This window comes from Chondrus crispus, genomic scaffold (genome assembly GCF_000350225.1).
Source record: "Chondrus crispus Stackhouse genomic scaffold, scaffold_12, whole genome shotgun sequence".
Lineage (NCBI taxonomy): Eukaryota > Rhodophyta > Florideophyceae > Gigartinales > Gigartinaceae > Chondrus > Chondrus crispus.
The window spans coordinates 133976-161598 of record NW_005178992.1 but is presented as its reverse complement, the minus strand read 5'-3'; the positions used below and the strand labels follow the sequence as shown (position 1 = coordinate 161598).

General features: G+C 53.3%; 6 protein-coding genes; 3 read left to right on the top strand and 3 right to left on the bottom strand.

Moving 5' to 3' along the window:
- Positions 1 to 5586: 5586 nt before the first annotated feature.
- CHC_T00001941001 (hypothetical protein) lies at positions 5587 to 8517 on the bottom strand. The gene has a single exon (XM_005713097.1). It carries the CDS (start codon positions 8515 to 8517, stop codon positions 5587 to 5589), a length of 2931 nt encoding a protein of 976 aa, XP_005713154.1.
- A 1064-nt stretch (positions 8518 to 9581) lies between these two features.
- CHC_T00010294001 (DNA replication licensing factor mcm7) lies at positions 9582 to 12059 on the top strand. XM_005713096.1 is given in 2 exon segments: positions 9582 to 12026; positions 12027 to 12059. The coding sequence occupies 1 exon segment, from the start codon at positions 9582 to 9584 to the stop codon at positions 12024 to 12026; it is 2445 nt and encodes an 814-aa protein (XP_005713153.1). The 3' UTR covers positions 12027 to 12059.
- Positions 12060 to 12510: 451 nt separating this feature from the next.
- CHC_T00001939001 (hypothetical protein) lies at positions 12511 to 13982 on the bottom strand. XM_005713095.1 is given in 4 exon segments: positions 12511 to 13049; positions 13050 to 13168; positions 13293 to 13863; positions 13864 to 13982. The coding sequence occupies 2 exon segments, from the start codon at positions 13861 to 13863 to the stop codon at positions 13050 to 13052; spliced, it is 690 nt and encodes a 229-aa protein (XP_005713152.1). The 5' UTR covers positions 13864 to 13982; the 3' UTR covers positions 12511 to 13049.
- Positions 13983 to 14826: 844 nt separating this feature from the next.
- On the top strand, positions 14827 to 17240 carry CHC_T00001938001 (hypothetical protein). XM_005713094.1 is given in 2 exon segments: positions 14827 to 17103; positions 17104 to 17240. 1 exon segment carries the CDS (start codon positions 14827 to 14829, stop codon positions 17101 to 17103), a length of 2277 nt encoding a protein of 758 aa, XP_005713151.1. The 3' UTR covers positions 17104 to 17240.
- Positions 17241 to 19384: 2144 nt separating this feature from the next.
- CHC_T00001937001 (hypothetical protein) lies at positions 19385 to 19915 on the top strand. Its single transcript, XM_005713093.1, has one exon. The coding sequence runs from the start codon at positions 19385 to 19387 to the stop codon at positions 19913 to 19915; it is 531 nt and encodes a 176-aa protein (XP_005713150.1).
- Positions 19916 to 23387: 3472 nt separating this feature from the next.
- CHC_T00001936001 (hypothetical protein) lies at positions 23388 to 25965 on the bottom strand. The gene is made up of 5 exons (XM_005713092.1): positions 25877 to 25965; positions 25536 to 25576; positions 24453 to 24970; positions 24078 to 24389; positions 23388 to 23777 (listed from the first exon to the last, which is right to left on the bottom strand). Exons 1-5 carry the CDS (start codon positions 25963 to 25965, stop codon positions 23388 to 23390), a joined length of 1350 nt encoding a protein of 449 aa, XP_005713149.1.
- Between the last annotated feature and the right edge of the window lie 1658 nt (positions 25966 to 27623).

Genomic DNA, 27623 nt, shown 5'->3' with positions numbered 1-27623 from the left:
AGGGGAGGAAAGACGTGCACAGTACGCTCACGCCGACAAAGGGCGTAATTGAGGACGGGGTACGATGTGGAATGGGCGTCGTAGGGGGAGAATGGCCTCGTACAATGTGACCGGAAGGAACGAACTACTCCCAAACCCCCGGAGACGAGGAGGCAAATTCCGCCCACGGGGAACGAGCGGGACAATCGGCGGGCCCGTGCAGGGACAGGGTGGGAGTAGGGCCACCCTGTGGGAGCGAAGAGCCTGTCATACCGAGATCCCAGAAAAAGGGCACCGGACACACGGACGAAAGAGCGAGCGGGCTCGCGCGTAAGGAAGAGAAACGACGCGTACCGGCACGATACCGGGCAGGGGAGAACGTCGGCACGTGGAGGTGAGAAGAGGATGACGGCGGAGAAAAGTCCCACGGACGCGCGCCTGATCGCGCGATGAGAGAGAAGGACGGTGACGAAGGGGAGACCGGGTCGTTAGGTGCCACGGAGAGGGGCGAAGAGCCGGCCCGCGCACGGATGAACGCGGGAAAGGAGGTGAAGGACAACGACCAGAGCGCGAAGTCGTTAGAGGCAACGGAATGGATCGTACCGACAACGCGATCTGGCATGGCTCCCTCTACAAGCACCCGTGAACGCGGACGTTCACCCTTGAGGGGGGGGGGGCCGTGTAGTATAACCCCCTGGGACTAGATTTAGGTAATATCAGCTACTGTAGAGCCCGAGCTCTACAGTACGACGCGAACGAGCGCGCGTGCTGTCAGCACCGAATGCTGACAGCCCTACAGTACGCGCGACCCGCACCCACTACTGCAGCCGACCACAGTAGCACTATAGTACAGTACGTACTGTACTGTAGTATGATAGACTAACTTGTACATTAAATACGTGAGCGGACCGACGGCGACGGGGGAGGACAAGCACGAGCTTGTCCAGAACCTACGCCTTTGGTCAAGCTCGCCCCTCTTATTCTAGATCGGGTTGCCTACAATAGCCCGTATCTAGTTAGGAGCCGAGCGGGCAAGGGACGGGCGAGCACACGAGCGAGCCTAGATCCGCCTCCGCCCGTCAGCGCTGGTACGTAACCCAGCGCTGCCCCGGGGCGTGTGGCATAACGGCGGTTCACGATTAGATTTAGATTAGATCAATATGAGCCGCACGCGCGCACACGTGTACCGCCCACGTACCCCACGTGTACAGGGGCGCGCGCACGCACGTGCACACGTGTACCACACGTGTGTGAAGCGCGCATACCCACGTGTACTATACGTGTACAACACGTGTACAGACAGCACGGGACGGCCCGTGCTGACTACAGTAGCACTGCAGTACAGCCCGTACGGACTTGTCCACGACCTACCGCCTAGGTCCGTCTTCCAGCTGAACTAACGAGCGCGATCCGCTTTCGCGCACGTTAACCGGGACAAAGTGGGTAGGGAACAGCCGCGTACGCGAGCGAGCCTAGATCCGCCTCCGCCCGTCAGCGCTGGTACGTTACCCAGCGCTGCTCCGGGGCGTCGAGGCGTAGATCGGCCCGCGCATACGCTCGTCCTCTACCGTCCCGCTCTACCACGATACCAGGGCCCGCTTCCCTGTCTCGTTAGCTGCGTGTTCTCCCCGTCTTCTCGCCCCTCGTACGGGGTCTACGTCGAGCAAAGTATACACCCCTCTCCGTGGGGGGGTGTTATACTACAGGGCGTTGAGGCGTAGATCGATCCGCCCGTGCGCGCGTCCCCGTCGGAACCCGCTCTACCACCACGCTACCCGGGCCCGCTTCCCGGTTCCGTTAGCTGGGGCTGCTTCCCTTCTCCGATCGGGGTCTCCGCAAGAACTGAGTATACACCCCCCTCCGTTGGGGGTGTTTATACTACACTTTTCATTCCAGGTCTGTAACTCGGCAAGGCTTCGAGCTTTGATGGGTCCTTTGTGGAGCATTCCAAGTGCCGGATCTTCTCCTACAACGAAGAGTAGCGCGTTAGCGAAGGAATCACGCACGCACTCGCCGTGTGTGGCGCGGCAGAAGAGTGCCTGGTGCGTACGATAAGGCCTTGTGAGTCCGGTGGCTTCGCGATGCCCGGGACCCCCAATAACAACGAAATCGTCTTGATGACTGGTACAGTACTCATCCAGCCATTCCAAGGCTTGTGCTGTCTTCCGAGTACCAAAGACGAGCTCAACTTCGGAGTTCCCCTGCCCACCCGGACAAGTCACTTCCATGTCACTGGTAACTGGGCTTCCTGCCGAATCGAATACGGACAACACGTTGGCCTGGAGGGTATGGAAGTTCACTTTTCAAAAGGTCTTGCGCCCGCCTCCGCTCCGATGTGAAGCGTAGTACTGACCCGGGCGGAAGCCGTGAGTCCTTCCGGAACCCATCACCACCCTTCGAACCTCCCAGCGGCGCTGCTCGTGCTCTGACACGCCCATTGCGTTAAGCAAGCCCCATCTCTCCAACAACGCAACCTCAAACATCCTCCCGCTCCTATCCGACAGCCAACGTAGAAGAACCTTCGATGTTTCCATCCCGATGCTCAGCCTCTGAGCAATCTTCTCCTCTGAGCAATCCTCTCCCGACTGAAGGTGAATTAGAGGCCCCGGGCCACGACGAGGACTTCGCTAGACCTCCACTTTCCTCCGAGCCGCGCCATCATCTCGACCGCAAGCCTCCCCTTACCCTCATCGAGCCACAGACCTGCCATCACGCAAGGAAGCGCACGACCCCTGATCCCTGGCCTGCCGGCACTCTTTAGGTTTGAGGAGGTCGCGCGCTGACTCGTAGAGGAAACGGCCCGTCGTTGTTGGAAGCTCGGAGGTGGGGAAGTAACGGCGTGCGGGAGTGATGGCGGAGAAGCGGAGCGCCGATGTGGTGTGAGAAGCGGAGCGGTGATGCGATGCGCGAGGTCAACCAGAGGAGCGGTGAAACGGTGCGCGACGTCGAGCGGCGGAGCAGCGATACGGTGCGCGAGATCGAGCGGACGCTGAACTGAGCCAGTGTATAGCGAGGGCTGGCGGTGGGCGTGCGCAGGTGGTGACTACCGGAAGCTGTTGGTCCGCGGTGGATTTGGGGGTCCGAAAGGGCGCAGCGAGAGAAGGGGGGAATAATTCAACGAGCAAGCGCCCTTACCCTACGCAAATCCAGAAGGCCGCGTTGTCAGGACAAGGGATCGAGTACCGAGCAGCGGCGGCGCGGCGTCAGATCCATATAGGGTTGGCGCCAACGGCGGATCGGCCGGCGTCGCGTGTCCCAATTTTAGGGCCAACAGGGGGTGTGTGAGAAGATACAAATTGCAGTTTATTTGGTTAGCCCTAAATCTGGGAAAAAGGGAAATTACCCGCTCGACGCGCCGGCGGAAAATCCGGATATATTAAAATCCGCGGGCGGTATCCCGACCCACCCTCGGGGGTAACTTGCTACCCTCCGACAGCGCCGGCGAAAAGTCTCGAGACTCGACATCCGAAGTATCCCCATCCGCCTCGCGACTCCTTTCCCCCGCCGCTGCGTGCGACGAGCGAGGCTACTACATTGTGCGAAACGCAAATAAATACAGCCATTGTCGAAAGGGTTTTCAAGCAACACAGGCCGAAAACACGAAAACATAAAAAAGCACACTCTATGATATCGCAAAACACACGGCAGGACCGATTCCGGGCTCGGATTGGCTCTACCATAAAAGCATGCCCCGCAATCTTTAAAAACCTTTGCGAAACGCAAATAAATACGCGAAACGCCATACAGTACAGTACCAAAAAAGTCTTTATTTTAGTACTTTGTCTCACGCCCTTGTCTATCCAGCACTGCAAGCATACGGTGAGGTGTGCTATGATAAAGGCTCTGTAGGAGTTGTCCACTAATTGTCGTCCATACCTCCTCAATGACCTCCTTAAGTTTGTCTACAGTATCGAACTGCCTTGGACGAAGATAAACGCGGCGCGACATGATGCCCCAAATGTTCTCTATTATATTGAGACCAGGCGACACTTCGCCGGCCCATCTATAGTCTTCACACCCTTCTGAGTTAGCCATGAGCGCATATATGTAGACCTATGGATAGAGGCACCATCTTGCTGGTAAACCCAAGTGGCCATTTCGCCATACATCTCGTCTGCGAAGGGAAGTAAAGCTTGGTCGAGGGTTGCACAGTACTTGCGAGAGTCTTGATTTCCATTTAAAAAGACCAATGGGGACACCCCGTACGGGGAAATACCTCCCCAAACCATGACTGATGCTCCTCCATTTTGTCTTTTGAAAAAACCTTTAATCTTCCCGTAGATCATTCCAATAGTATGCGTTGCCGTCAGGGGCGTCGAAGTTGAACTTCTGTTCGTCACTAAAAAGTACCTTGTTCTAAAACTGATCTTGTTTGCCAATAAAGCGACGTACTCATTTCACTCTATTTTCGTGGCGTAGAGCAGTCATTATGGGTGCGCTTGTCATTTGTTTATACTTCAGGTGTGGAGTTGCGCTTAAAATTTGTTGAATTCTGCGCACTCCTACCGGTAGTCCGAGGTCCTTCTTTAGATCTTGAGCTCAAAAGTTTCCTGTGGATGCCTTTCGGATCATGGCCTTCCCTTGGCGGACGGTGAGCTTTTGACAAGTTACATGCGCACGAGCACGAGAGGTACGACTCAGATTCTTTAAAAAGCGCTGTATGGCTCCTACGGATCTTCCCAACTCCTTAGATATATCCCGTAAGGACATTAGTTGATGGTGCAAGGCCAGGATCTGGCCCTTTTCGATGTCGCTGAGTGGCGGTCCCCTTGGCATTATGAATGCTAACTGCTCGCTCGCAGTGATGTAGAACGATGCTGATGCCGAGGGCTAAAGAACTATGTCCTTTATTGTTTTCAAAAGAAGACTACACGCCAATTGCCCGCACTTTTTGGTACTGTACTCATTGCGTTTCGCGTATTTATTTGCGTTTCGCAAAGGGTTTTAAAGATTGCGGTCCATGTTTTTATGGTAGAGCCAATCCGAGCCCGGAATCGGTCCTGCCGTGTGTTTTGCGATATCATACAGTGTGCTTTTTTATGTTTTCGTGTTTTCGGCCTGTGTTGCTTGAAAACCCTTTCGACGATGGGTGTATTTATTTGCGTTTCGCACACTGTACTAACCTCATCGTTCCCGTTCTCCCACAGGTTCAGCACTGAGTGATTGCAGCCTCATGCATGAAGTCAACATGGTACAGACGGTTTGCAGATTGCCCAGCCGTCTGGCGGGACTTGCAACTCTTGAGGGTGAGTCATTTGACGAAAGCGGCACAACACTAATCGCATGGTTATCGAACAGTAAAGGAAATTCGGCAGCAAGACCTCTGTAATAATTTCTATCGACCACAGAAGTTCCTGTACTGCAAGATGTAGATAACATCCGCTGAGGAGCACACGTCTATATGAGCGCTCTTCACGTGATATCCATCGCTTTGTGATTAGTTGAAAGGCGAGAGCATAAACCGTCCTCTGGCGGCCACTCGGCCCATGCAACCCCTTCTCAGATGGCCAGTAATTCGACGTTCTACAGAAGGCTTTCGTCGCGTCTCTAGCGCATTTCAGCTTGTGCCCCGTTACACGAAAAGTCAATTTACAATTTGGGTGGGTACTACATAACTTTGATGATTTTACCCCTATTCTTGTCAACCTTGAAGCTCCGCTGAGCAAACAGCCTGGACTTGTAAAAGCCTTCACAAGAAAACACGTTCATTTCACGAGCGCGGGCCTCAAAGTCATCGAGGTCCACCTCGACTTGTTTAGGGGCGTGTTCAGATGTTTCTTCCGCGCTGTTGTTCGGACGAAGAACCAGCTGAGTGGCAGCATAGTCGCGGACCAACCCACTAAGTACGTAGAATAGAAGCTCATTATCGTCCTTCCGGTAGGCCAGATACTTATGAAAGCGTCGCCGAAGCTGACGCATCAGGGAGTACTTTTGGCTTGCGAAAAATGATTCTAGCATCACTGCGATAGCCATGTTGATGTCATCTTCTCGAACGTATTCGCGCAAGTGCAGTTTTGCATGGGCCTCCGCCAATCGAACAATAGACTCAAGATGACGGAGCGCAATGGGCATTCCTCCCGACGACATTGACTCCTTTCGCAGGTCAATGTAAAGGGACGAAATCTTCTCCTTGTCCATATCGGTCAGCTTCGGGTGTACATTGTTTTTTGCATAGAGGAGGTACTTTCTCAACATTCCTTGTGGAACGAGTTCAATCCCATCAGCGCTGTACTCCAGCATGTCGGCCAATCTGTTTGAATCCATGTCTGGGTTGTCGAAATCCTCTTCATCCTTCTGCGGGTGTGACCGCACATGAGAATCAACGACGAACTTCGCTAAAGTCTCGTCCTGTGTTGAGTCGACCGTGTCCCTCACGACACACAAAACATCAAAACGAGAAAGAATCGGCTCAGTGAGATCAACATTATCGAAAAACGAGATAGAAGGATCATATCTTCCCTTCACAGGATTTGCAGCAGCAAAAACAGAGCATCTCGCTTGCAGAGTTGTGACAATGCCAGCCTTTGATATTGAGATACTTTGTTGTTCCATAGCTTCGTGAATTGATGTACGGTCAGCATCGTTCATCTTGTCGAATTCATCAATGAGGCAAACTCCTCTGTCTGCTAACACAAGGGCGCCCCCCTCAAGTGTCCATTCCCTTGTCACGGGATCACGATGGACGACAGCAGTTAGACCAACGGCTGAAGCACCTTTTCCAGTTGCGTAGACAGCACGGTGGGCAGTCTTCTCCACGTATTTCAAGAATTGCGACTTTGCCGTTCCCGGGTCGCCCATCATCAACAAGTTGATGTCTCCGCGGATACGATGTTTCTCGCCGACCTCCTTAAACTGCCCGCCGAAAAGGGCAAGAGCGATTGCTCTCTTGATGTTTGCGTGTCCGTAGATACTGGGTGCCATGGACGCAAATATTCTTTCAGCAATTCTCGTGTCCTTGGAGAGTTGCCGAATCTCAGCGATGTTATCATCAGTAAGTGCCATATCAGCGTGTGCATCTTCCATCTTCCGAATGTAATTGGCCTCAATAACCGTTGCAAACACCGGAAAGCCGTTGGTGATGTTAATGGAAGGGTCAACGTTGTGCCGGTAGACACCCGTGACTTCAATTTCCTCTCCTGGGCGTGCACAGTCAATCAGATCATTCAAGAGTATCACTTCCTTGTATCGCGGGAGCCGACCAGCTGGTACAGAGCCTGGGCTCTCCTGCAAATTAACCTTCTGAAAGTTACCAAACAGACTTTGTTCTGAATTGACTGTGAAAGGACCTCTAGAACCACACTCGGAACAAACAGTCATACTTCTCTCAGGAGTTTTTGAAGTAGTGGAGGTCGGGGATTGAACACGTTTGCACTTCTCACAGTTCAGCTTGACCATGCGAAGATGGGGAAAGACCCCAGAGCGCCGCGTTACTACGCCCGATACCTTAATCAAGGTGTTCAGGTGGATATGGCGAATATCTCTGAGGTGATCAGATACTGGGAGTTCTGAAATACGGACAAATATCTCTGGATGGATTCGTTCATACTCAGGAAAAATGTTAATTGTGACGTCCGTCGCAGCTTCGTTGAAGATTTCGAGAATGTGGGTAGGGGCGTCAGCGAGCCAAATGCCAACAGTCGGTTCTGCAACAGAAAAGTGCTTGAAATTGACAACCAAGCTCTGACCGTTCTCGGCGGCCATCATACGGATGCGATCCATGTAAACAAGAGAATCCGTCCTGTCGTCAGAGTATGTCCGAAGAAAGGAAGTGAAACGATTGAAAACCTCCTTGCGAGCTGCGTCGTCACGAAGGATTGCAACCACCGACTGTCCTTGATTCGCATTCGCATCAAGATCAAATGGCTCGGCGTTATTAACCCCATCGTGTTCATCATCGCGATAGCTGAGAGCAGGGGTTCCATCGCCTTGAGAGGCACGCGGGCCAGAAGCCTGAGACCCTTCAGCGACCGAGTCAGTCGTTCGAGTGGAGCGGTGTCTTGAAAGGATGGCCTCCCGACGGGCGTCACGATGAGCTCGGCGTCTCTGAAAGCCGGCCTCTCCTTCTTCGTCTGAGTCAGAGTCATCGTTGTTGATCTGGCCAGCCCCTGCACGTCCTCTGATATTCCTGGCACGGTTGGCGCGACGGTCTGTTTCACGCATCTCCCTCTCGGCTCGGCGACGAGCGGCAACACTCATCTCCTCAACGGCATCATTTTCCGCTGCCTCATCAACCTCATATCGATCAAGTTGCTCCAAGGGGCGGTAATCATTGACCATGTCCTCGCCAAGAAGATCCTCGCCGTCATCCTCCTCCTCCTCCACTGGACGAGCCGTGACGACTTCAGCAACACCATCGGCAAGCATCCTCTCGGCTTCTACGTCTTCCTCTAGCTCGTCAACCTCTTCGCTATCAGGAATTCGAGCTGTGTCCGTTGACGAAGGCTGGGCTCCATCTTGTGAAGCAGTTGCATCACGAGAAGATGCGGCGGGCCCTGCGTCAGCTGTATCCTCCGTTGTGCGTGACGGTTCGTTTGCCATTGTTCTCTGAGGGCAAAATGAGAGACGACCGGTGCTGCGATTGATGCTATGTGCGACCAGGATGTGAGGAAGGCGTATGTAAACGGGAGGTATGCTCGAGTGAAAGGTCAAGCGGGAGCGGTTGGGGAGCGCATCTGTTGTTGGCTTGGTTTTTATCAAAGAGGCCTAGAATCACATATTGTACTGCACATGCTCTTTTGGCGGGAAAGCCTTCTCCCTACCTCCTACTCATGTGCGTGCGTGGTACAGTACCGAAATGATTTGATTGCAGAGCCTTTTTCTGGGCACTCTTTTTCCCGCCAATTTGAGAACGAGTAATACCCGAGCCCTGTCCCGTTGCCTTGAGACCCAAACAGTATGATATCTCTGAACTTGGGCATGATTTCTTCGGATCCTTCCTTACTTGTACGAAAGTACAGAGAGTACCTCCTCAACAGTGCAGTTATGGGTAGTGCAAACCGTCAATAGTGCAGGTCAAAACCCCTTGTCACGACTTTCGACACGTGTATGCATCTCAGAAAAGCAAAGCGTGCATTGCTGCGTGCGTGCGAGTAAAACCGCTTCGTAAAAGTGATTTGCGAGATCCTCCCGTGAGTACAGTGTAGTGCAATACGCCAATAGTGCAGTATTCCACCGCGTGGCACGGTACTGCACTATTGAGCGGTACGGACTGTAGGTGATTGCGGGGACTGTACAAGCGTACAGTCCCCGCAACTACGTGTACCTACTTAAATTTTATGTCCGCTACATCTTCATTTTTGGCGGGAAACCCGTCATACTCAACGCTTTCAAGATGATCAACAACATCACAATACTGTACAGTGTGCCTCATATCCGGCCTACTGTATAATATTCCAATGTGGCCAGCTAACGAGCCGCTGAAGATCCCGCGCATTTCGTGGGCACTCCGCGCTTGCACCAGGTAGTCTCTTTGGAAAGCATCAACGTTGCCTCGTCAATCCCTCCGCCTCCTAAGCTTCGAAAATCCCCCAAACTAAGCGTTCAAAGCCGCCTAGCAAAACAACTGAAGAGACGCGAAGAGCTCGCCACCGAATTGCTCAACCATGGCAGAGGTTCTTTCAAATGTTGATGCCTTCCCGAGCAGGCCGAGAACACAAGGAGATTCGATTGCAACTCCCACTATGGACTACTCGGTCATGAAATCGCGGTTGAGAGAATTCCTACAGAGCTTTGCGCTTGATGATTTCTCGGCCGGCTCAAAGCTCAAGTACATGACTCAGCTGGAAGACATTTTCCGCCGCACTCGCAAGTCCTTAGTGATTGAAGTTGAAGATGTATACAAGTGGGGTTTAGACGCAGACAACTTCTCTGCAGCAAATTCCGGTGGTGCAACCGGTTTGCTGCATGATGAGATTCTGTCCAACGCTCGTCGATATCAAGAATTGTTTTCAGAAGCGGCTGACGAAATCATAGAAGATATGCGCAGCGCTGCACCAAATGCCCCCGCCGTCAATCCGGATACGCCAGACGTCATTGCTGTGCTTTCTGAAACTCGCCGACGAAGGGAAGAGGAATTTCGCAACGCTCAAGCAGCCGCTGAGAACATCCCCGGGGGCCCTGGTAATGCCGACAACGCAAACAGACCTGCCGGGCCTGGGGCAGACCCAAGGAATCTTGTTCCAGCAATAATGACGCGTACCTACGAAACCCTTCTCATCCCGAGACCTGGCGATAAGTCCGTTCCTCTTCGTTTCGTACGATCAGAACATGTCGGACGGCTCGTAACGGTCTCAGGCATTGTTACTCGCGTGACCGAAGTCAAACCCCGCGTAGCGGCTGCTGTTTACGTGTGTCACGGGTGTGGATACGAGGTGTACCAGGAAGTTAGTGGCAAGTCCTACATGCCTATTCAGACCTGTCCCACTCAGAATCATCGCCGAGGAGCAGAATCGCAGCTAGTTCCAAATTACAAAGCATGCAAGTTTGTCAAGTATCAGGAGCTGAAGCTGCAAGAGCCGGCGGATCAAGTCCCAATTGGTAGCATTCCGAGGACCATCAACATCAAACTCAACGGGGAAATTACAAGGACGTGCACATCCGGGGATGTCGTCAAAATCTCCGGTATCTTTCTTCCAATGCCGTACAGTGGTTATCGGGCGATGAAAGCCGGCTTTCTCGCGGACACTTTTCTGGAAGCCTCGCATGTAACTCAGAGCAAGAAAAGCTATGCTGATGAATACATCGACGACAATACCAAGCGGGAGCTCGAGGCTTTGCGAAGCGACCCAGACGTCTACAATCGACTGGCTAAGTCTATTGCCCCGGAAATTTTCGGAAGTGTCGAAGTGAAGAAAGCGCTCCTACTTCTTTTGTTGGGTGCGCCTCCAAAGCGACTGCCGGATGGGATGCGTCTTCGCGGGGATATCCACATTTGCTTGATGGGTGATCCAGGAGTTGCAAAATCGCAGCTCTTGAAACATATCGCGAAAGTGGCCCCTCGTGCCGTATACACGACGGGGAAAGGAAGCTCTGGTGTAGGCTTAACAGCGGCTGTGATCCGTGACCCAGTTACGAAAGAACTCATGCTGGAGGGCGGTGCTTTAGTTTTGGCAGATATGGGAATTGCCTGCATTGATGAGTTCGACAAAATGAACGAAGTGGACAGGACAGCCATTCACGAAGTAATGGAACAGCAAACAGTCTCCATTGCAAAGGCTGGAATTACTACAAGTTTGAACGCACGCGCATCCGTGCTCGCCGCTGCAAATCCCGCGTACGGGCGATACAACAAAAGAAAGTCGCCGGCAGAGAACATCAACTTGCCCGCAGCCCTGCTCTCCCGTTTCGATCTTCTCTTCCTTCTTCTTGATACGCCAGATGCAGCACAGGATTTGGCATTGGCGAAACATGTCACGCACGTACATCGCACCGGAGTCCATCCCACTTTGGACTTCACTGTTGTCGATCCGAAGGTCATCCGCGTCCACATCGCGGCAGCTCGTGAAGTTAACCCGGTTATCCCAAAGAATGGCTCGTTGACGGAGTATTTGGTTAACAATTATGTCGCCATGAGAGCCCAGGAGGTAGATGACGGCAGGGAGGCCAAAGGATATACTTCTCCTCGTGTTTTGCTCAGCATCCTACGCTTGGCCCAGGCCTTATGTAGGCTACGACTGGCGACTGTAGTGCAGCGCGAAGATGTAGACGAAGCATTGCGATTGATGGTGGCTAGTAAAGCATCCCTCGAAGATGCAGAGTCAAAGAAACGAAGCCGAACTGACGATGACGCGGATGAGGAAGCGTTGGATGTGCTTTTCGGTTCCAACAACCGAGCGGAGACTAAGGAGGACCGTGTATGGAGAATCTATACCCTGATTTGCGAACATATGGACAAAGAACAACGCGAAGTTATTGACATCGAAACGGCTGAAAAACTATGTGATGAGAATGGCTATTCACGAGACGAACTCATGAAGACCATTGATGACTATGAAGAAATGAATCTTTGGACGTACGATACAGATGAACATAGAATTGCTATTGTGTAACTCTGTTGTAAATGACTCCGCCTTTGTTTAGGACTACCCTGTAATCGCCCCACCTCGATGTTCCCAGATGGCAATCTCTGGAACTGGTTTTTTCTCCCATAATCCGCAATCACAGCTTTGTGACTACACGTTTCTGATGCACGAAGGAATATTGGTGTGCCAGGCAGGGTCATGCTTCGACAAGTTTGGACTGCGGTATGCTGTTCACCTCATCCATCTCCGACGAAAGTGTACCATCGTATCTCTGCAGTTCTGGGAAAGAATCGCAACGGTTAGGATACTTCAAACGGTGGCCATGTGCGCTTTTCTAGTATGGGTATGGGTGTAACGATTTACCAGAATAAAAGGAGCTGCGTCAGTCCAGTGAGAGAAGGGGTTCGGCGATATACAGAGGCACACACTGCTAACTTCACTATGCTACAACTCGCGCTGCGTACTCTGGCGTCATTATCCACAGTTTATGCAGAAGACGAACTCATGCTTTCGACACGCGTGGGCTTCCTTTATGGGGCAGTGGAGGTACGATTTGTAAAAAAAGATCAGTAGGCATGTGTATTCATGAAGTTGTGACAAATATCTACGTATATTCACAAGGGAAGGAGGGCACAAACGAAAAGCAAATGTCACGAGACTGCAATCCATTAAGAGGTGCCTGAGGGCTAAAGCAAAGTACTTTGTGCCATCCTATCTGCGGCATTTGCAAATCCATTCAAACATCATTACCAACTTTTTGCACTGTTTTCTTCACATCTAAGCTCCAATGTATTTCAAACTCAACAGTCAAACTGCTGAGCTGTGTGTATAAAACAAATTGTATAGATGTTATCCTGTCATTCATTGCCTTGTGGGCACTTCTTTAGGGTTGGTAATAGCTCGACGGGCCAGAAATATCGTCTCTGGTGCAAGCGGATGACTCCGTTTTCCTTTACCCGGTCGTTGTTTGTACTCCTTCGCACACCCAAGCATGAGACTCTTTCAAACATCATCTTCTGCGGAAAAAGGACAAGGAATCTCTTTCAAGTCTCAAATGTATCTCGTCTTGCTTATGTCCTGTGAGCCTGTCTGGAAGCTGACATCACAATGCATGCCAAGAGAGTATTTAAATTTCTCCTCAGTCGGGATACACTCCGTCAGACAGCAATCTGCAGCAATTCATTTCGACCATCGTTTCGTCGCCAGGGAAAAGAGTAAAGACAGTCTGCGGTTAGGGTTAATGCACAGCAAGAGGACACAGAAGGATATCCGTAAAGCGCTCAATATACTTACAGGGGACTGACTTGCGAGGAGCACCGGGAACGAGAACTTCAATCAACGAATAAACGCTAGAGCCGTGTCCAACCAAAAGAATATTCCCAGTGGTCTGAAAGCGTTCGAGTAATGAGCGATAAGTCTTCGTGCATCTGCTGGCTAATTCTTTCGTAGATTCAGGAAAGCCGTCAAAATTGTGTGACATTGGATATACGGGCTCGTAGTCTGCATCAATGTTTGAAAACTCTGCAGCAAGGCTTTGCACACTTCTCCAAACAGGTCCGCGTTCACTCTCCTGATACCAATCCGCACTGAGCCACTCGCACATACCTGGCTCGATGTAAATGCGCGTATGTGGTGATATTGAAGCAGCAGCATTGCTTGCTGTGTTCACGCAGCGGGAGAAGGGCGAGGTAAAGATATGGGTAATGTTGCACTCTGACAGTTTTATCCCCAGTTCTTTGGCTTGTTCTTTTCCCGTATGAGTGAGAGGAGGGTCATGTGGCTTCTCTGCGCTCTCGTACCACTTGGGGTCCACAAAATCGAGGCGTTCTCCATGACGTGCGATGTATAGTTTCGGATTGTTCATCCTGGTAGTGCCGCAGACGAAGAGTAGATAGAGAGCGCAGGTGTGCGAGAATGCCCTGCTCCAACTTGGACCGGCGTTGAAAGTACCGAAGGCTGTTCTCCCTCAAAGCTTTTTCTACACCGCGAAAGCCTGAGGAGATCCGTAGTGCATACAATCTCGTGAAGTACTGTGTAACTGGCGCAGCTCGGCACAGCATGAGCTCCACAGCACACCATGCAGCAACAATACAGCAGCGCATCAACAGCACTTGCTGTTGACAGCGTCATTCATTTCGGCACGAGTGTGGAGTGTGTGATTCCAGCCAAATATCAATCTGTTGACCTTGCTGTTGTCAGACCGATGGCCCACCTTTGCCTCAGGGACGGAGGATGCCGTTGGCACAAGACTTCCTTTTGTGCTCTAACGTCAATGCCTTGTACACAGTACCCCAAGGGTACTGTACTGCTTTGTCTGGATGGAATCTTACAGTCCTCTACAGTGGACGCAGTACGAAAAGGACGCGCATTAGTGCCGCTTTTGTTAGTGCCACCCAGAGACCGGAGCACGAATGGCGCTACGTGTGACAACTGCCAACCGTGTATGCACTGCATACTATGCAGCTCTATGCGACGCAGTCACAGACTAATGCCGTTTCGGAATAGTGCCAGTTTTTTTGGTTCCACACAGGGCGGCGTTAACGCGCAGGGCCCCTGTACTAAAAAGGCATGATCGGATTTTCAAATAATGCCACTGGCGAAAAGCTGTGCAGTGTACTTTTCCCTTGGGACCACCGAATGCAGAGCTTGTCGACTTAGCTCTAGCCTGGGCCTTGGGGATCCTCATCGGCTAGCGTAGCCATCATTCGCCTGTTTGCGTCGTGCAATCGGCGTTCTATGTCATCGTCAATCCGCGAAAGGCACTTTGTCGCAAGGCTGTCATATGCGCTGTTTGCTCTAGCAGTAAGGGGTTCACATTGACGCTAGGATGGTCGCGACAAAGATTTTGGACGAAGCTTTGCGTGGCGGCGAGCTAGCCCGTCAACTAGAAGAGCGATGTACGGCTCGATTGAAAGCCGCGGAGGCAACGGCAACCAAGGCCATTTCGACCGCACCAGATTTTCTCAACAGTACCCGCGAAAGACACAAACTTCTGATGACCAACGCCGAATCGCTCAACACAGAGTTGGAAATGCTCGGTGAGTCGCTCGACGATATAACAGAGAGTTCGCGACAGCTTGCGCGGCGTGCAAAGCTTGATGCTTCCAAGAAGGAGGCTTTAAAAGAGCTTTCGATCTTGATTCTTCCTTATGTTGAGGTGGCGAAAGCAATTGAAGCATCCGATGATATTGCGACGCGCGGTTTTGAGCAGCTCCATGAGACTCATTCCGCTATCGAAGCAGCAATCGCTACTGCGGCAGAATCCGGCCTTCATCAACTCGTTCGAACTATACACGATTTGGAAGAACGAGCGGACGATGTTACTGCCGTCATGAAGTCTCGTTTTATGGATACATTTGAGATCCGATCTCAAACCATCATCGCCACAGGCAAGTCGATAATGGCCGGTACATCTCATCGTAATCAAGTTGGGCGAGCATCAGCGTCATTGGCAAAATGTGGCCTAATACAGGACGCTATCAAGGCAATTGTATCAGAGTTGATGCGCAACCATGTGGCAAATCGAATAGCGACGGCCACTGTATTCTTCCAAATCGAGACAGACTCGGGTTGTACGCTGGAATGGACAGATGGGCATGATACTTCTGCAGAATTGCTGGAGTTTGACCTCGATGACATTGAACCCATTCCGGATTCAGAAATCGATGCGATGAGCGAACACCTCGATATTTCCAATTCTGTTGCTCGCGCTTTGAAAATATATGACGTTCTGACAGATCACGTTGTCGGAGTTGATTACTCGAGGGACCTCGCCAACGCGATGCGCACATGGTTTGCTGAGCATGTACTTCCACCATCAGTGGTCTTGACGAGTAAGCGTGAACAGCACGGAACCGCGGATGCTTCCCGCTCTGCTCTTCGTTCTCGCGTTATCGCGGTCAGCGCCTCCGCAAAGACTCTGCAAATGGCCCTCCGTGCCCGGGGTGCATCTTCATTTACGTTCGGCGTGGAACTGGATGAATTGGAATCAACAGTTGGAGCAGAATGCCGTGCCCAAGCTGTACTTGCTGCTCGACGAGCAATTGCACTCTTTTCAAACGCAAGGCATAATGATAACAATATGGTAGAATGCCCTATTGCTGCGGACAAGTATATACCTCGAACAAATCGTCCACCGGAGTACTTTGCCCCTTGCTTGGTGACACGCACGGCAATTCATGTGCATGATATTTTCCTTTCAACAAGGAAGGACGCCACAAGCGCCTTGCAAAGTGGTTCCACTGGCATTGGAAATGCCATGAATGCTGCTGCCGTGGAGTGCTTCAGGTCATACAGGGAGGACGTTCCCGTGCAGCATGCAGACGATCTTCGCGCGAGTTTGAGATTGAAGGCGTTGTACTATAACGATTGCATGATGTTTGCCCATTCAGCCCGCATATCTGGCCACCATCTAGGATTGACGACCGATCTGCAGGTAGAGATTGCGTGTCTTGAAGAGGCAGCTTTGAAGGCCATGACAATAGTCCGACGAACCGCAGAACAGCGACTGATGGAAAACCTCCGAGCTGCTTGTCGAAATTCTGCGTTGGGAGCTTACGGGACTCTAACTCAAATTCAGCGTAGTTCGGCCCTTTCTGCAGCATTCAACGCTATGCGTGAAGTTGTGTCTGTGTTTTCCGATATCGTACCAACAGAGATTGCTGAAGTAGCGGCAGGCAGACTACTACAGAAGTATTTGATCTCCCTATGCAGCGAAGTAGTGGCGTTGCCGGAGATTAGTGCTGACGGATGCGATCAAATCGTGAGTATTTTATGCGATGCAGACGCCAACGTGGAAAGCCTGATGGACCTTGTCAAAGGCATGAATGTCGTTAGAGCTGGAGCCCCGCCACCAGACGTTATCATTCAGATGAGAAGGGCGCAGAAGCGGCTACAGCTTATAAGAGAAATTCTTAATGCTCGAATGGAAGATATCACAACTGCGTTTCGCGTTGGCAAGTACGAAGGTCTTATCACCAGGGACGAAGTTGAACATTTCATTCGCTCCATCTTTGAAGATACGCCCCTTAGAGCAAGCTTCATTCAAGATTTAGATGTAAGTGTAGAGCAGGAAGCCGGCGAATGGGAAAATGTAAATTGGTAACTCGAAGATAACTTCTGATAATCAAATGAAGAGGCGGTTGTGCCATACTAAAACGTACATGCAGTTGTGGTTATTGCAGTATTACCGTTTGTGCGGTTCTGTGCTGATCGCTACTACAGTAGTATGCTTGTAAGTGATGTCGAGGTGTTGTTGCAGTCGTGAGTTGAAGTTCTGCAGTGCTTATTCTTCGGCGCGAAAGTATGATGCATCATTCTTGATGTACCTTCCCGAGCGAATTCGTAGCTCATACTGAGCACGCCTTGCTAGGAAAGTGCCTTTCCCTCTAGATGTCATCTTTTCGGTGCTCATCTTCTCCCCGCCGCTCTCCAGCCTCTGCGTGTTCTTGCCCCACTTAGAATCCCTCTTCCTTTTCGGCTTCAAAGCATCAGGCATGTTGCCCTTACTGTGTCCTCTTCGATAGCTGCTGATACCTCCATGAGCAGAGTGCCTCTCAGTCTTTTAGGCAAATGGGCTCTGGTTCGTCTTTGCCTCAGTAGTGCGGTCGCATCTGCATATCGCTGCAGGAGAAGATGCATATGTTCCACGATTCATAAAAACATAGTATGGGAAAGCAGGCAATCAAGAAGAAACATTGGGAACGAGGCAGACAATCAGAAAACTACCTTAAGTCGTGAGTTTCGCGCATTCAAAGAAGACTATCAGACCTTTTCAGGAGAATCTAACATTAGCATGCTTATTCGCACACTTGAGCAGGTACACTTGGGCAGGTGAAGAGCATTCTCACTGAGACTGCGGTCGCACTTCCATGTTTTTCAGAATTGGTTAGCATTGCCCCCGTTCTATCTAGTACCATTCCCAATGGGTGACATTCCTCTCGCAGCAGTAGGACGAGGGTATTAACAATGCTGGACGTGATATAGAATCATTCTGACAGGTGAGTTTGTCAAGAAGACTGGGACAAGGGAACTGGGGTATCGGGGTAGGTTGTCATTTTCTTTGCGAACTTCGTTGCCTACCATCAAAAGCATAGCCAAAGGCTCGTTCAAACTACCAAAATTAATCTTTCGTAAACGTCTAGCTCGGGTCAGACCGGACCTACCGCATAACTTTTGAAGTCATCAGACTGCGTCTGGAGTATTAGCAAGCCACAGTACTGTCATCTCTAGACTTCCATTGCGAACGCAAATTTCTTCTCACATTACCCGTACAAAACTGAAGTAAGGATCTTGATCGTCGAGACATGCCTTTCGGTCAAGATTCTTTCTTGCGATTCTTCCTTCTAGTCAGGAAACGATCAATGACCGGGGCAAATGCAATGCTCAGGCCGAGTCGTAAAGGCTTTGTCACCTGGGATAAGGACCATGTCACTAACCAAGCTTGAGCAAGGCCTCCAGCTCCACTTGACCAACCGACCTAAAAAATTGTGTTGTGCGTAGAGATTGCGGTTTAGTTTCCGAGAACGAGTAGGTCCTCATGGGAATGGTCTATTGTACTGTAGAGGAACCCATTTCCCGTTCACATGACCATAAAGGAGCATGATCATACTTTACACATCATGACGGAGAATGCGGCACCGTAGTAAATTGTGTTCATCACTCCATACGCGAATAGCCCCGCCACGCCTAGATTCTTAATCTTGCTGGCCAGGCTCGACGACTGCCTCTGTAATTCGGCCAGCCAACCTTGAGGTGACCTATTGCTTGCAGGTGCGAGGAAAAGGTGTTCACTTATCTGCACGTGCAAGACCCGTAACGGAAATCATGAAAACATATGGGAAACAAAGGAAAAGTTAGAGGCTTCGCTCTGGCGCTCTGCAAAGACTGCCACAATAATGTTGTGCTCGCAATGAAAACGCACCAGAGCCGCGGCACAAGCACCAACGAATGGACCAATCCAGTAAATCCAGTGGTTTGCGAAATTCCAAGTGACAAGAGCTGGACCAAATGCCCTGGCAGGGTTGAAGACACCGCTAAATGTGCCGGCGCATGCAAGCACGGCCAGTCCAATATACAAAGCAGCCAACTTGTTGCCGACCCCTCCCTCACGCTCAGTCGCAACGGCAGTCTGATAAAGAATAATGACAATAATAAACATAGGCATTAATTCGGCAAAGAAAGCTCTGACAAGGTCTGTCGTAGTGGCTGAGGCTGCAATCCCACTAAAAGACATGGGGGTACCAAGCATCGCGGCCAGGTAACACGCCGCTGCTGAGGCTAATAGTTGAATTGGGATAAATGCGACTCCCCTTCTCAGGGATACTCTCTTCGTGATAGCTAGAGATAATGTCACGGCAGGATTCAAATGAGCACCGCTTACCGGCATGAAAGAAGCAGCGACAGCCGCAATAATTGCCCCATTGTTCAGGGAATTTGCTACAGCAGAGCCCGAAGATGCGGCATTAACGCTGAGATACACGAAGAGAAAGGTTGACAAAAACTCCCCGAAGAGGACTCTCCCATCGAGGTCTGTGGTTTTTTGGATGATGCCTGGTGCCGGCTCCTCGGAATCCGATGCATCTTCGTTGGCATCAGCGATGGAAACCCCGTCCTCTATTGCCAGATCAAGACTTGTCGTTGCCTCATCACCTGGCTCCTTCCTAGAGGACTCACTCAAAAGAGAAGAGGTCTCGGATGCGCGATTCTCCCCCAACTCACATCTCACCGGTCTATATTTTTTCTTCGCAATAGCATTGTGGTATTCCTTTCTCTGCGTAGGGAGCACACTAAAACTACTCGTTCGCAACGCTTTTGACATGGGCGGCGAGAAAACAAAGGCCATAGCAAGATGTGGAACTGTTAACGAATCTCGCCCTTCACACTCTCTGGTATGCAAATTCCGGTGCTGGGAGTGACAGACCGCACAGACAGCCTGTCCAGGACAGTAGAGAATAGCACATAAGACGACGACGCACAGCGCGCAGTGTAAAGAGGGTATCGGACCCCTGTAGTTCCATCAGGTTATGGGAAATTGACGCAACCACTGCCACTACCCGTCCACCAAAACGGACAAGGCTCAGCAGACGGCACCGAGACGCCTAACGCCCCAGACGCCGCAACCCGCGCTACCCATTGGAAAACGATAACGAACACGGAGACGCTCACAGTACAAGCACACAAACACAGCCAAGCATCATGAACGCCAGGATCGACCTTCCGCCCCTCGACACCGCCAACTATACCCCGTGACTACTGGCTCTCGAATCACTGGCCTACGCTCGCGAAGCCGAAGATCACTTGAACAGAAACCCAACCGCGCCCTCTCTACAACAAGAGGCTAAACAGTTTCACAAGGCCAAACACATCCTGCGAGCCAAAATCTTGGCCTCGGTACCTAGCAGCCTAGCCAACCTCATACTCAACCCGACAGCAAACCCCACGCCATATGACTTGATCACGCAAATAAAAACTCACCTCGACACAACACACACACAGGATCACAAATACGTCAAACAGCTGGTTGAACAAACCATATTTCTCCCAGAAGAAACAATTGAAGACTATGTAACTAAGCACGAGCAGCTCCCGCACGAATGATCGCGGCGCAATACCCCCAGATTGGAGATCCAAGAACCACAGTCGAGTTCATGATAGAAAGACTATCACAAAATCCGCAAACATCCACATTACGCATACAGCTGATGGCTCTAACGCCGAAGGATGTGAAAGATTTCGTTCACCAATACCTGATGTGAGATAACTCCTCTCCGCTCTAGGTTGGGTGAGAGGCGGAGGCTATAGCGAGGGAGCACGCGGCGTGGACGCGACACGCTAATTGAACCGATCGGACGAGCTCGCCAAAAGGGTGTGGCTCACTGGCCGGTTACGCGCAGTCGCCCCGTGGTGCGTGAACGGGAGCGATCGGTAACGGGTTAGAAGCCAGCGCGCGCGATAGACAACCGAAACGGACGTATATAGGCGCGAAAGGGACGGGGGCGAGCTTGCCCCAGTTTACCGGTAGGGACGGGTGTCAGGTCTTAACCTCTCAGAGGGACGCCTCGGACACCTGTCCCAGTACAGTAGTACAGTACCTGCCGCCTAGTGCGTGCCGGGTACTGTACACAATTAAAAAGCTAGCGCCATACTTACTACTACCGCACGAACGCTGCTACTACACGTGTGCACTACTGTACACGCGTGTTGCTTACAGACTACCGCACGGACGACACGTGTGCTAACGCGCACACGTAACACGCGTAGACTACCGCACGGACGACACGTATGCGCTGTACACGTGCGCCACGCCACGGCCGGTTGGTCAACGCGCGCGCTCCCTCCACGTGGGCACACCCGCCCACGTGTGCAGCGTGCACGGCCGCACGGTTAATAACCTCCCCGCGTGCGCGAAGATCGTTATACTACAGACCCCCTTCCTTAGCTTTCGCTACGTCCCCGAAGCGACCACTTCTCCGACCACACGGCTCCTTTGCGGTCTCTCTCTTTTCCTCCGCGCGCGATGCGAAGACCGAAGCGCGTGCGTGCGGGCGGGCTTTTCTCCCGCCTCGACTCCGAGCTGGCGGTCGATACGCCAGCTGTTCTGTCCGAATCGGTAAGCGCGTCGTCCAATTTCCCTCCTGCGAGACGCTCCGCAACCCTTGACTCCCTCCTAACACTCCCACGAAATTCCCAACTCCTCCACCCGCGACGACTTTTCCGTACAGTACCTCCTCCGGAGACCGAGAACGGACAGTCACGACGAAGTCAGCGCCGCGCGCCCATACGGTCCGCCGTCGAGCCCTGGTCGGGCTCCGGCGTCGAGCCGATCGGCCCATGCGGTACACCCGTGGCGAGGCTAACGCGGCGAGGCTCCGCGGGCCACCGAGTTAGCCGAGCCCGCGTTTGCGCGGATTAATTCGTCCGATGCGGTGCACGTGCCCACGGCGTACAGTGCGCGACCCAAAGTTCTCGCCGCCGCCCCCCGCCGGGCTGGACGGGGGCCAACACTGTCGCCCGGGCGGTTCTTCACCGCCCCAGCACACCAGCGCGCTTGGACAACAGCGCGCGCAAGTTCCGTACGGTCGGTTTGGGATGAAAATCCCCGTCTTCGCACTCCTGCCCCGAAGGGCTGGCCAATTTTCATAAATCCGCCCTTTTTTCCGTCCTTTGCGGCCGAAGTCGGCCACAAAAGGGCACGGATACGTGCGCCAGAACTTCCCTCGTGCGCTCGCAGCCAGTCGCGCGCATCAACCGATCGGCATGTCCCTTTTCTGCGACCTGTCTCCCAAAGCGTCATTTGGAAACTGAAAGAAACCGCAAGAAACGGAAGGAAACCGTTTTGGTTTCCAAATATGTCCGAATGCGGTTTTCCCGAGGCGATACTACCGGACGCCAGATGCTTCCAGGAGTGCGATTCCGTTGTCAGAAACGGGCTACGAATTTTTGCCGCAGCGTGGGAGGGAAAAACGTAGCCCAAATCGCGACTAAATTAAGAAGCCGGCGAACGCGATACATCTCAATACAAAGTACCGGTTCCCGGTACAGTTCTTCATTTCCATAGGGGCGTGCGAGCTCGATCATCCGAACGGTGCGGCCAGGCGTGGCTGGTAGCTATCCGCGTGGACGCTTTGGAGAAATTCCAATTGCGGACCACCCTCCCGGAGGGTTGGCCAATTTTGGAAGAATCTGCGTCCATTTGGGCGGGATCCATCCGGTACGAGCTGCCTCACGGTGCGCAGTCGCACGCGGCTGGCTGCCGGGGCTGCATAGCACGTGCGCGGCTTGTTTTCCCCAGAGGCTTTTGCGCGAGCGAGCGTCCGAGCGGTGCGACCGAGAGCGGCCGAAACTTGCGCTACGCATGCACGCTTGATCCTTGTTGGCGCGAGCGCCAATACCGGTCGATAAACGGCTGCGAAAGCCCATCGGCGGGCTCGTAGGTGTCGTCCGAAGCGGTATATCCATACCACCGGACCTTGTAGTCGATCCCGCCGCGCGTAGTACGGTGTCCGACAATGCGAGCAAGGACGTACTCCGCTCTTGGCGTTGCGGCTTGTGCGTCCGATTCGGTCGATGTGGCTGGGGTGACGGTATCCCCCGGCCCGCGCGGCATCTTCGTAACGCGGTCGATGCTCACGCGATTTTCCACGCCGTCCTGCTCGATGAAGACCGTGGTGTCCGTAGCGGAGCGCACGCGAAACGGACCCTCTGTCTTCGGTATTAGTTTGACAGAGAGCTCGTCCGTTGCGGCCGTACCTTGCGCGCGCGTGCGGCGCTCGATGCTTGTCAACGGGCGGGGCGGGCGATCGACGTAGACAAAATCGCCCGCCACAATGACCGGACGGAAGCGGACCTTCTTGTCAAAATCGTCCTTGTACCGCTTTTGCGATGCGGTTAATTTCGTCCGAGCGCTGTCGAGAGCGTCGCGAGGCTTGCGCAGCAAAGCACGCTTGTACTGCACCGCGGTCCGCGGGTCCTCTCGATGGGTCCCCGCGTCCTGCGGCGCAGTACCGGGAGGATTAAACCGGACGGTGGGTGCGTTAACACCAGATCGAACGGAGTCGTCTCCGTCGACCGGTGGACCTGCGTATTGTACGCGAAGGTCAGCGGCTGCACGTAGTCGTCCCAGTCGCGCTGGTGCTCCTCCACGTAGTGCCGGAGGCGTTGCACCAGCGTGCGATTGAACCGTTCGGTCTGCCCATTCGACTGGGGGTGGTAGGCCGTCGTGAGATAATGCCGCACCCCCAGGAGGGCGCATACCGCGTCGAAGAATTTCGCAGCGAACTGAGGGCCATTGTCAGTTAGTACTTAGCGCGGCGCTCCGTAAACGTAGACCCAGTTGTCCAAAAACGCATTTGCGACGACCGAAGCGGTTGTGGTTCGGAGCGGGATACTGCGCGTTAGCTTGGAGAACCGGTCGGTAATTACCAACACGTGTTCGTTTCCGTGCGCGGTCTTGAGCAGGGGCCCCAGGAGGTCCATTGCGACAAACTCCAAGGGGCCCGCCGCGGGGAACAGCTTGAGATCTTTTTGGTTCTTGACAAGCGTCCCGCGGGTCGCAGCCCACGAGGTGCAATTACATACGGTCGAAAACGCGTCGCTGGCCATGTGTGGCCAGTAGTACTCCCTGCAAAGGGTGTGGTACATACGCGTCGCTCCCGGGTGACCTGCCAACCTCGGATGGTGTGCCAGGTACAGTACCCGGGGGCGCAACCGAGTCGGTACCACGCACTGCAGGGTCCCGTCCAGCGGGGACGTCCTCACGAGAAATCCGTAACGGTCGATGTCGAACTTCGAGTTCGGCGTCTCGACGGTTTCCGCGGCGAAGCGACAGAAGGCGTCCTCAGCTTGTTCGCGTATAAATTCCTCAACCGAGATGGACGCAGCGTCGCGTTCCTCGGGAGTTATCGCGAGAGCGTGACAACCGTCCGGACGGTCTTGCGGCGGGTCCCAGTGCACATTGTCCAGAAGGGCCTTGCTGCCGTCATCGTACTGGACCGCGAAGCACGGGACCTCATCATCGACCGGTTCGGTGTCTCCTCCATCGGTACGTAAGCGCGATACGCCGTCCGCGAGTTGGTGCTTGACGCCTGGGCCGTACTGTACCTCGTAGTCGTACTCTGCTAAGCGCAGGAGCCAGCGAGCGAGCCGACCGGAACTGTCCGCTAAATTGAGGACCCAGCGTAGGGCCTCGTGATCCGTGCGGAGGTTGAACGCGCTTCCGTACAGGTACGGCCGTAGGGTGAGGATGCTCCACACTACGGCCAAGCATTCCTTTTCGGTAGTCGTATAATTGCGCTCCGCGTAGGTCACCGCGCGGCTCCAATATCCGATCGGTCGAGTACCTCCATCGGGTTGCTCCTGTAGAAGAGCGCAACCCACTTGGTGTCCGCACGCGTCGGTGTCCAGCGTATATTTCCGTCCGTAGCGGGGCAGCGCGCGGATTGGCGGCGACACGAGTGTAGTGCAATACCCGTCTCGGGTAGGGGGGAGGAAGGAAGTGAAAAAGGAAAAAATTAGATACTGTAGTCCGGGGTTGGGGGACACACGTGTGCGACGAAGCGCACGATTATTTTAATTATTTAATTATTTACTAATTAGATCTAGAATGTAGAGCCGGGAGCTACTGTACTCGCCCCGGCGGGGCTCTATATAACCTAGCCCTTTGACCGAACAAGTCAATAAACCAACCCGAGTTGCCGGAGTTGAATGTCGCCTTGGTCGAAGTCCGTCTCTACCAAGACGCTCCGTTTTGCCTAAGCCTACGGCATCCTCTATCGCTCGGGGTTCCCTTTTCTCTTTCTTTTATTTCCCTATTCTTTTGTATCTCTAGTTCTACCTATTTTCCCCTTATCTTGTGTTGGTGCCATCGGCCTCGGTTGCGACCGAACCGGTGTAGGTGTTTCGAGCCATCGGGCGGCACAGTTGACGTAGCGCTGCTACTTTCATTTCATCCCGTCGGGCTGCGTTGCGACGCCCCCGTCGAAGGCCTTGTCGCGTTACAAAGTGTCGAAGAAGCTCAACAAGCATTGTCCTTACAACCCAGTGGAACCGGGGTATCTACGTACGCGCCCCACCCCAAACTCGTCGAGAAGTTCTCTTTGCAAGTCTCTACCACACCGATCCCGGGCCGGGCTATTTCTCTGTGCCCCCCCCCCATCAGGGATCTGAGCTACTACGAGTCGCAAGCTCGTTTAAACGGAGAAGGGAGAGTCGGACACTCCGTAGCGCTGTGCCATCGGCAGTTCTTCTTTTTGTTGCTGTTGTTGTTTTTGCTGGACCATCCGACCGCGGTCTCTGCCCGACAGGCGCATTGCACTACAACGAGGCGCCGCTTTAATTCCTCAAACGCCGCGTATTCCGCATCGGTTCAGATCTCGAACTCATAGGGCTGATTCTTGCCGGTCTTCTTATTCAGCGGCGCGCCGATCTTCGCGAATCCTTGCACAAACCGTCGGTAAACGTTGCACATCCCGAGAAAGGATCGCAGTTCCGTTTGGTTCGTTAGCGCGCGCGCGCTCGATCGCGATGACGTTGCGTCGCTCCACCTCCAACCGTAGTGGTGGTGGATTTAATTCTGCCATCGTCCGTAACCGGTCCTTCTCGTCGCGCACCTTCCCCCGCGGGTGAGGAATTCGTCCTGCCTTCGTCCGTAGCGGATCCATTGCGACGCGCGTATCCTTCCGTAGCGGTGGAGGATTTTCTTCTGCCATCGTCCGTAACTGGTTGTTCGCGTCGCGCCTGTTCCTCCGTAGCGGTCGAGGAATTATTTTTGTTCCCTCCCTCTTCCTTAGCGTCGGCCTCTCCGGGGGTCGACACGCCAAGTGTCAGGATGTTTGTGGGGGATGGCAACGCGAGACTGACAACGGTATGCTTGGGGACGTGGACTGCGCGGTTTCCGAAGTTGCTAACGAGCACCGTAAACGGTTCGCCCGGGAAAAGGTCGACCCCCTGGGCCATCAGGCATAAATTTTTATGCGCCGTTTTGGGGTGGTTTTGCAGGAAGCAAAGCCCCCCAGCCGGTGTTGCGACGCGTACCATCGCTTGGGTCATCGGGGGTATCGTGACCCCCTTGACCACGCGAATTTTCCGTGACGGTACGTTCGTCGGGAACTGCGCGCGCTTCCCGTCGGCCGAATTTTCCTCCTGCGGGAGCTGCTGCGACGGTCCCCTCGAGGCCATCTTGCGGTCGTGCCTCGAGGGTGTGACTCCCGTCAGCGCTACGGACGGCGCATGATTGAACAGCACCTTCCTCTGCAGTGGCAGGATCGCCTTCACGTAGCGATCCAGGAACGTGGTTCCGAGGATACAGTCCACCGCAAGGTTGGTGACGACCAAGAACGGTACGCGCGCGACGAACTCACCAAACCGGACGTACAGCTTGAGCTCGCCGAGGGCCTTCATCGACCTATTCGAAGCGTCGATGAGCGGCGGGCTCCGCGCGGACTGGATGGCAGCGCGCCACGGTTCTGCCACACAGCGTAGGTGGATTAGATTTGGGCCGGCGCCCGAATCTAGAACCGGCGTGATGGCACGCATCATCGCGCGTCGTTGTCCGACCGTTGCGGTGACCTTATAATTTTGCTTCTTCAAGAAGCAAATTGCCGCTTCGTCCGTTCGGCTCTGCGATTGCGCGCGTACCGAAGCGGTCGACGGGGTGCCTTGTTTATTGAGGCTTGGCACGGGGAGGATCGTCGACGCCTCTACGCGTCCTCCCCGGCTTCGCCCGTCAACCCAAGGTCCTCGGGCCCCTCTTCCGTCAGCGGTAACGCGGGTTCTTCCGATTGGACGGTCTCGCGCGGCTCGACCACGTTGATGCCCGTGGGAGCCTGCGCACGCGAATTTCGCCACGCGGTCGGCGGTTGACGCTCGAACGGCGAACCTGGGCGGAGACCTTGACGGATCCGAAGTTTTGGATAATTGGCCTCGCGGGCCTGCAAAAGCTTCGAACACAGCGCGCTATCCGCCACCACAGGACATTGCTCCTGTCGGTGGGTCAGGTACAGACAGAACCGACACGGCGGGGGTCCAGGTAATCCTTGGTTGAAGAACTGGACCCGCTGGTTCTGTACTGGCTTTCCGTACGGATATGCGCGCGCGTCACCTTGTTGGGCCGGCGCCATCGGTGCG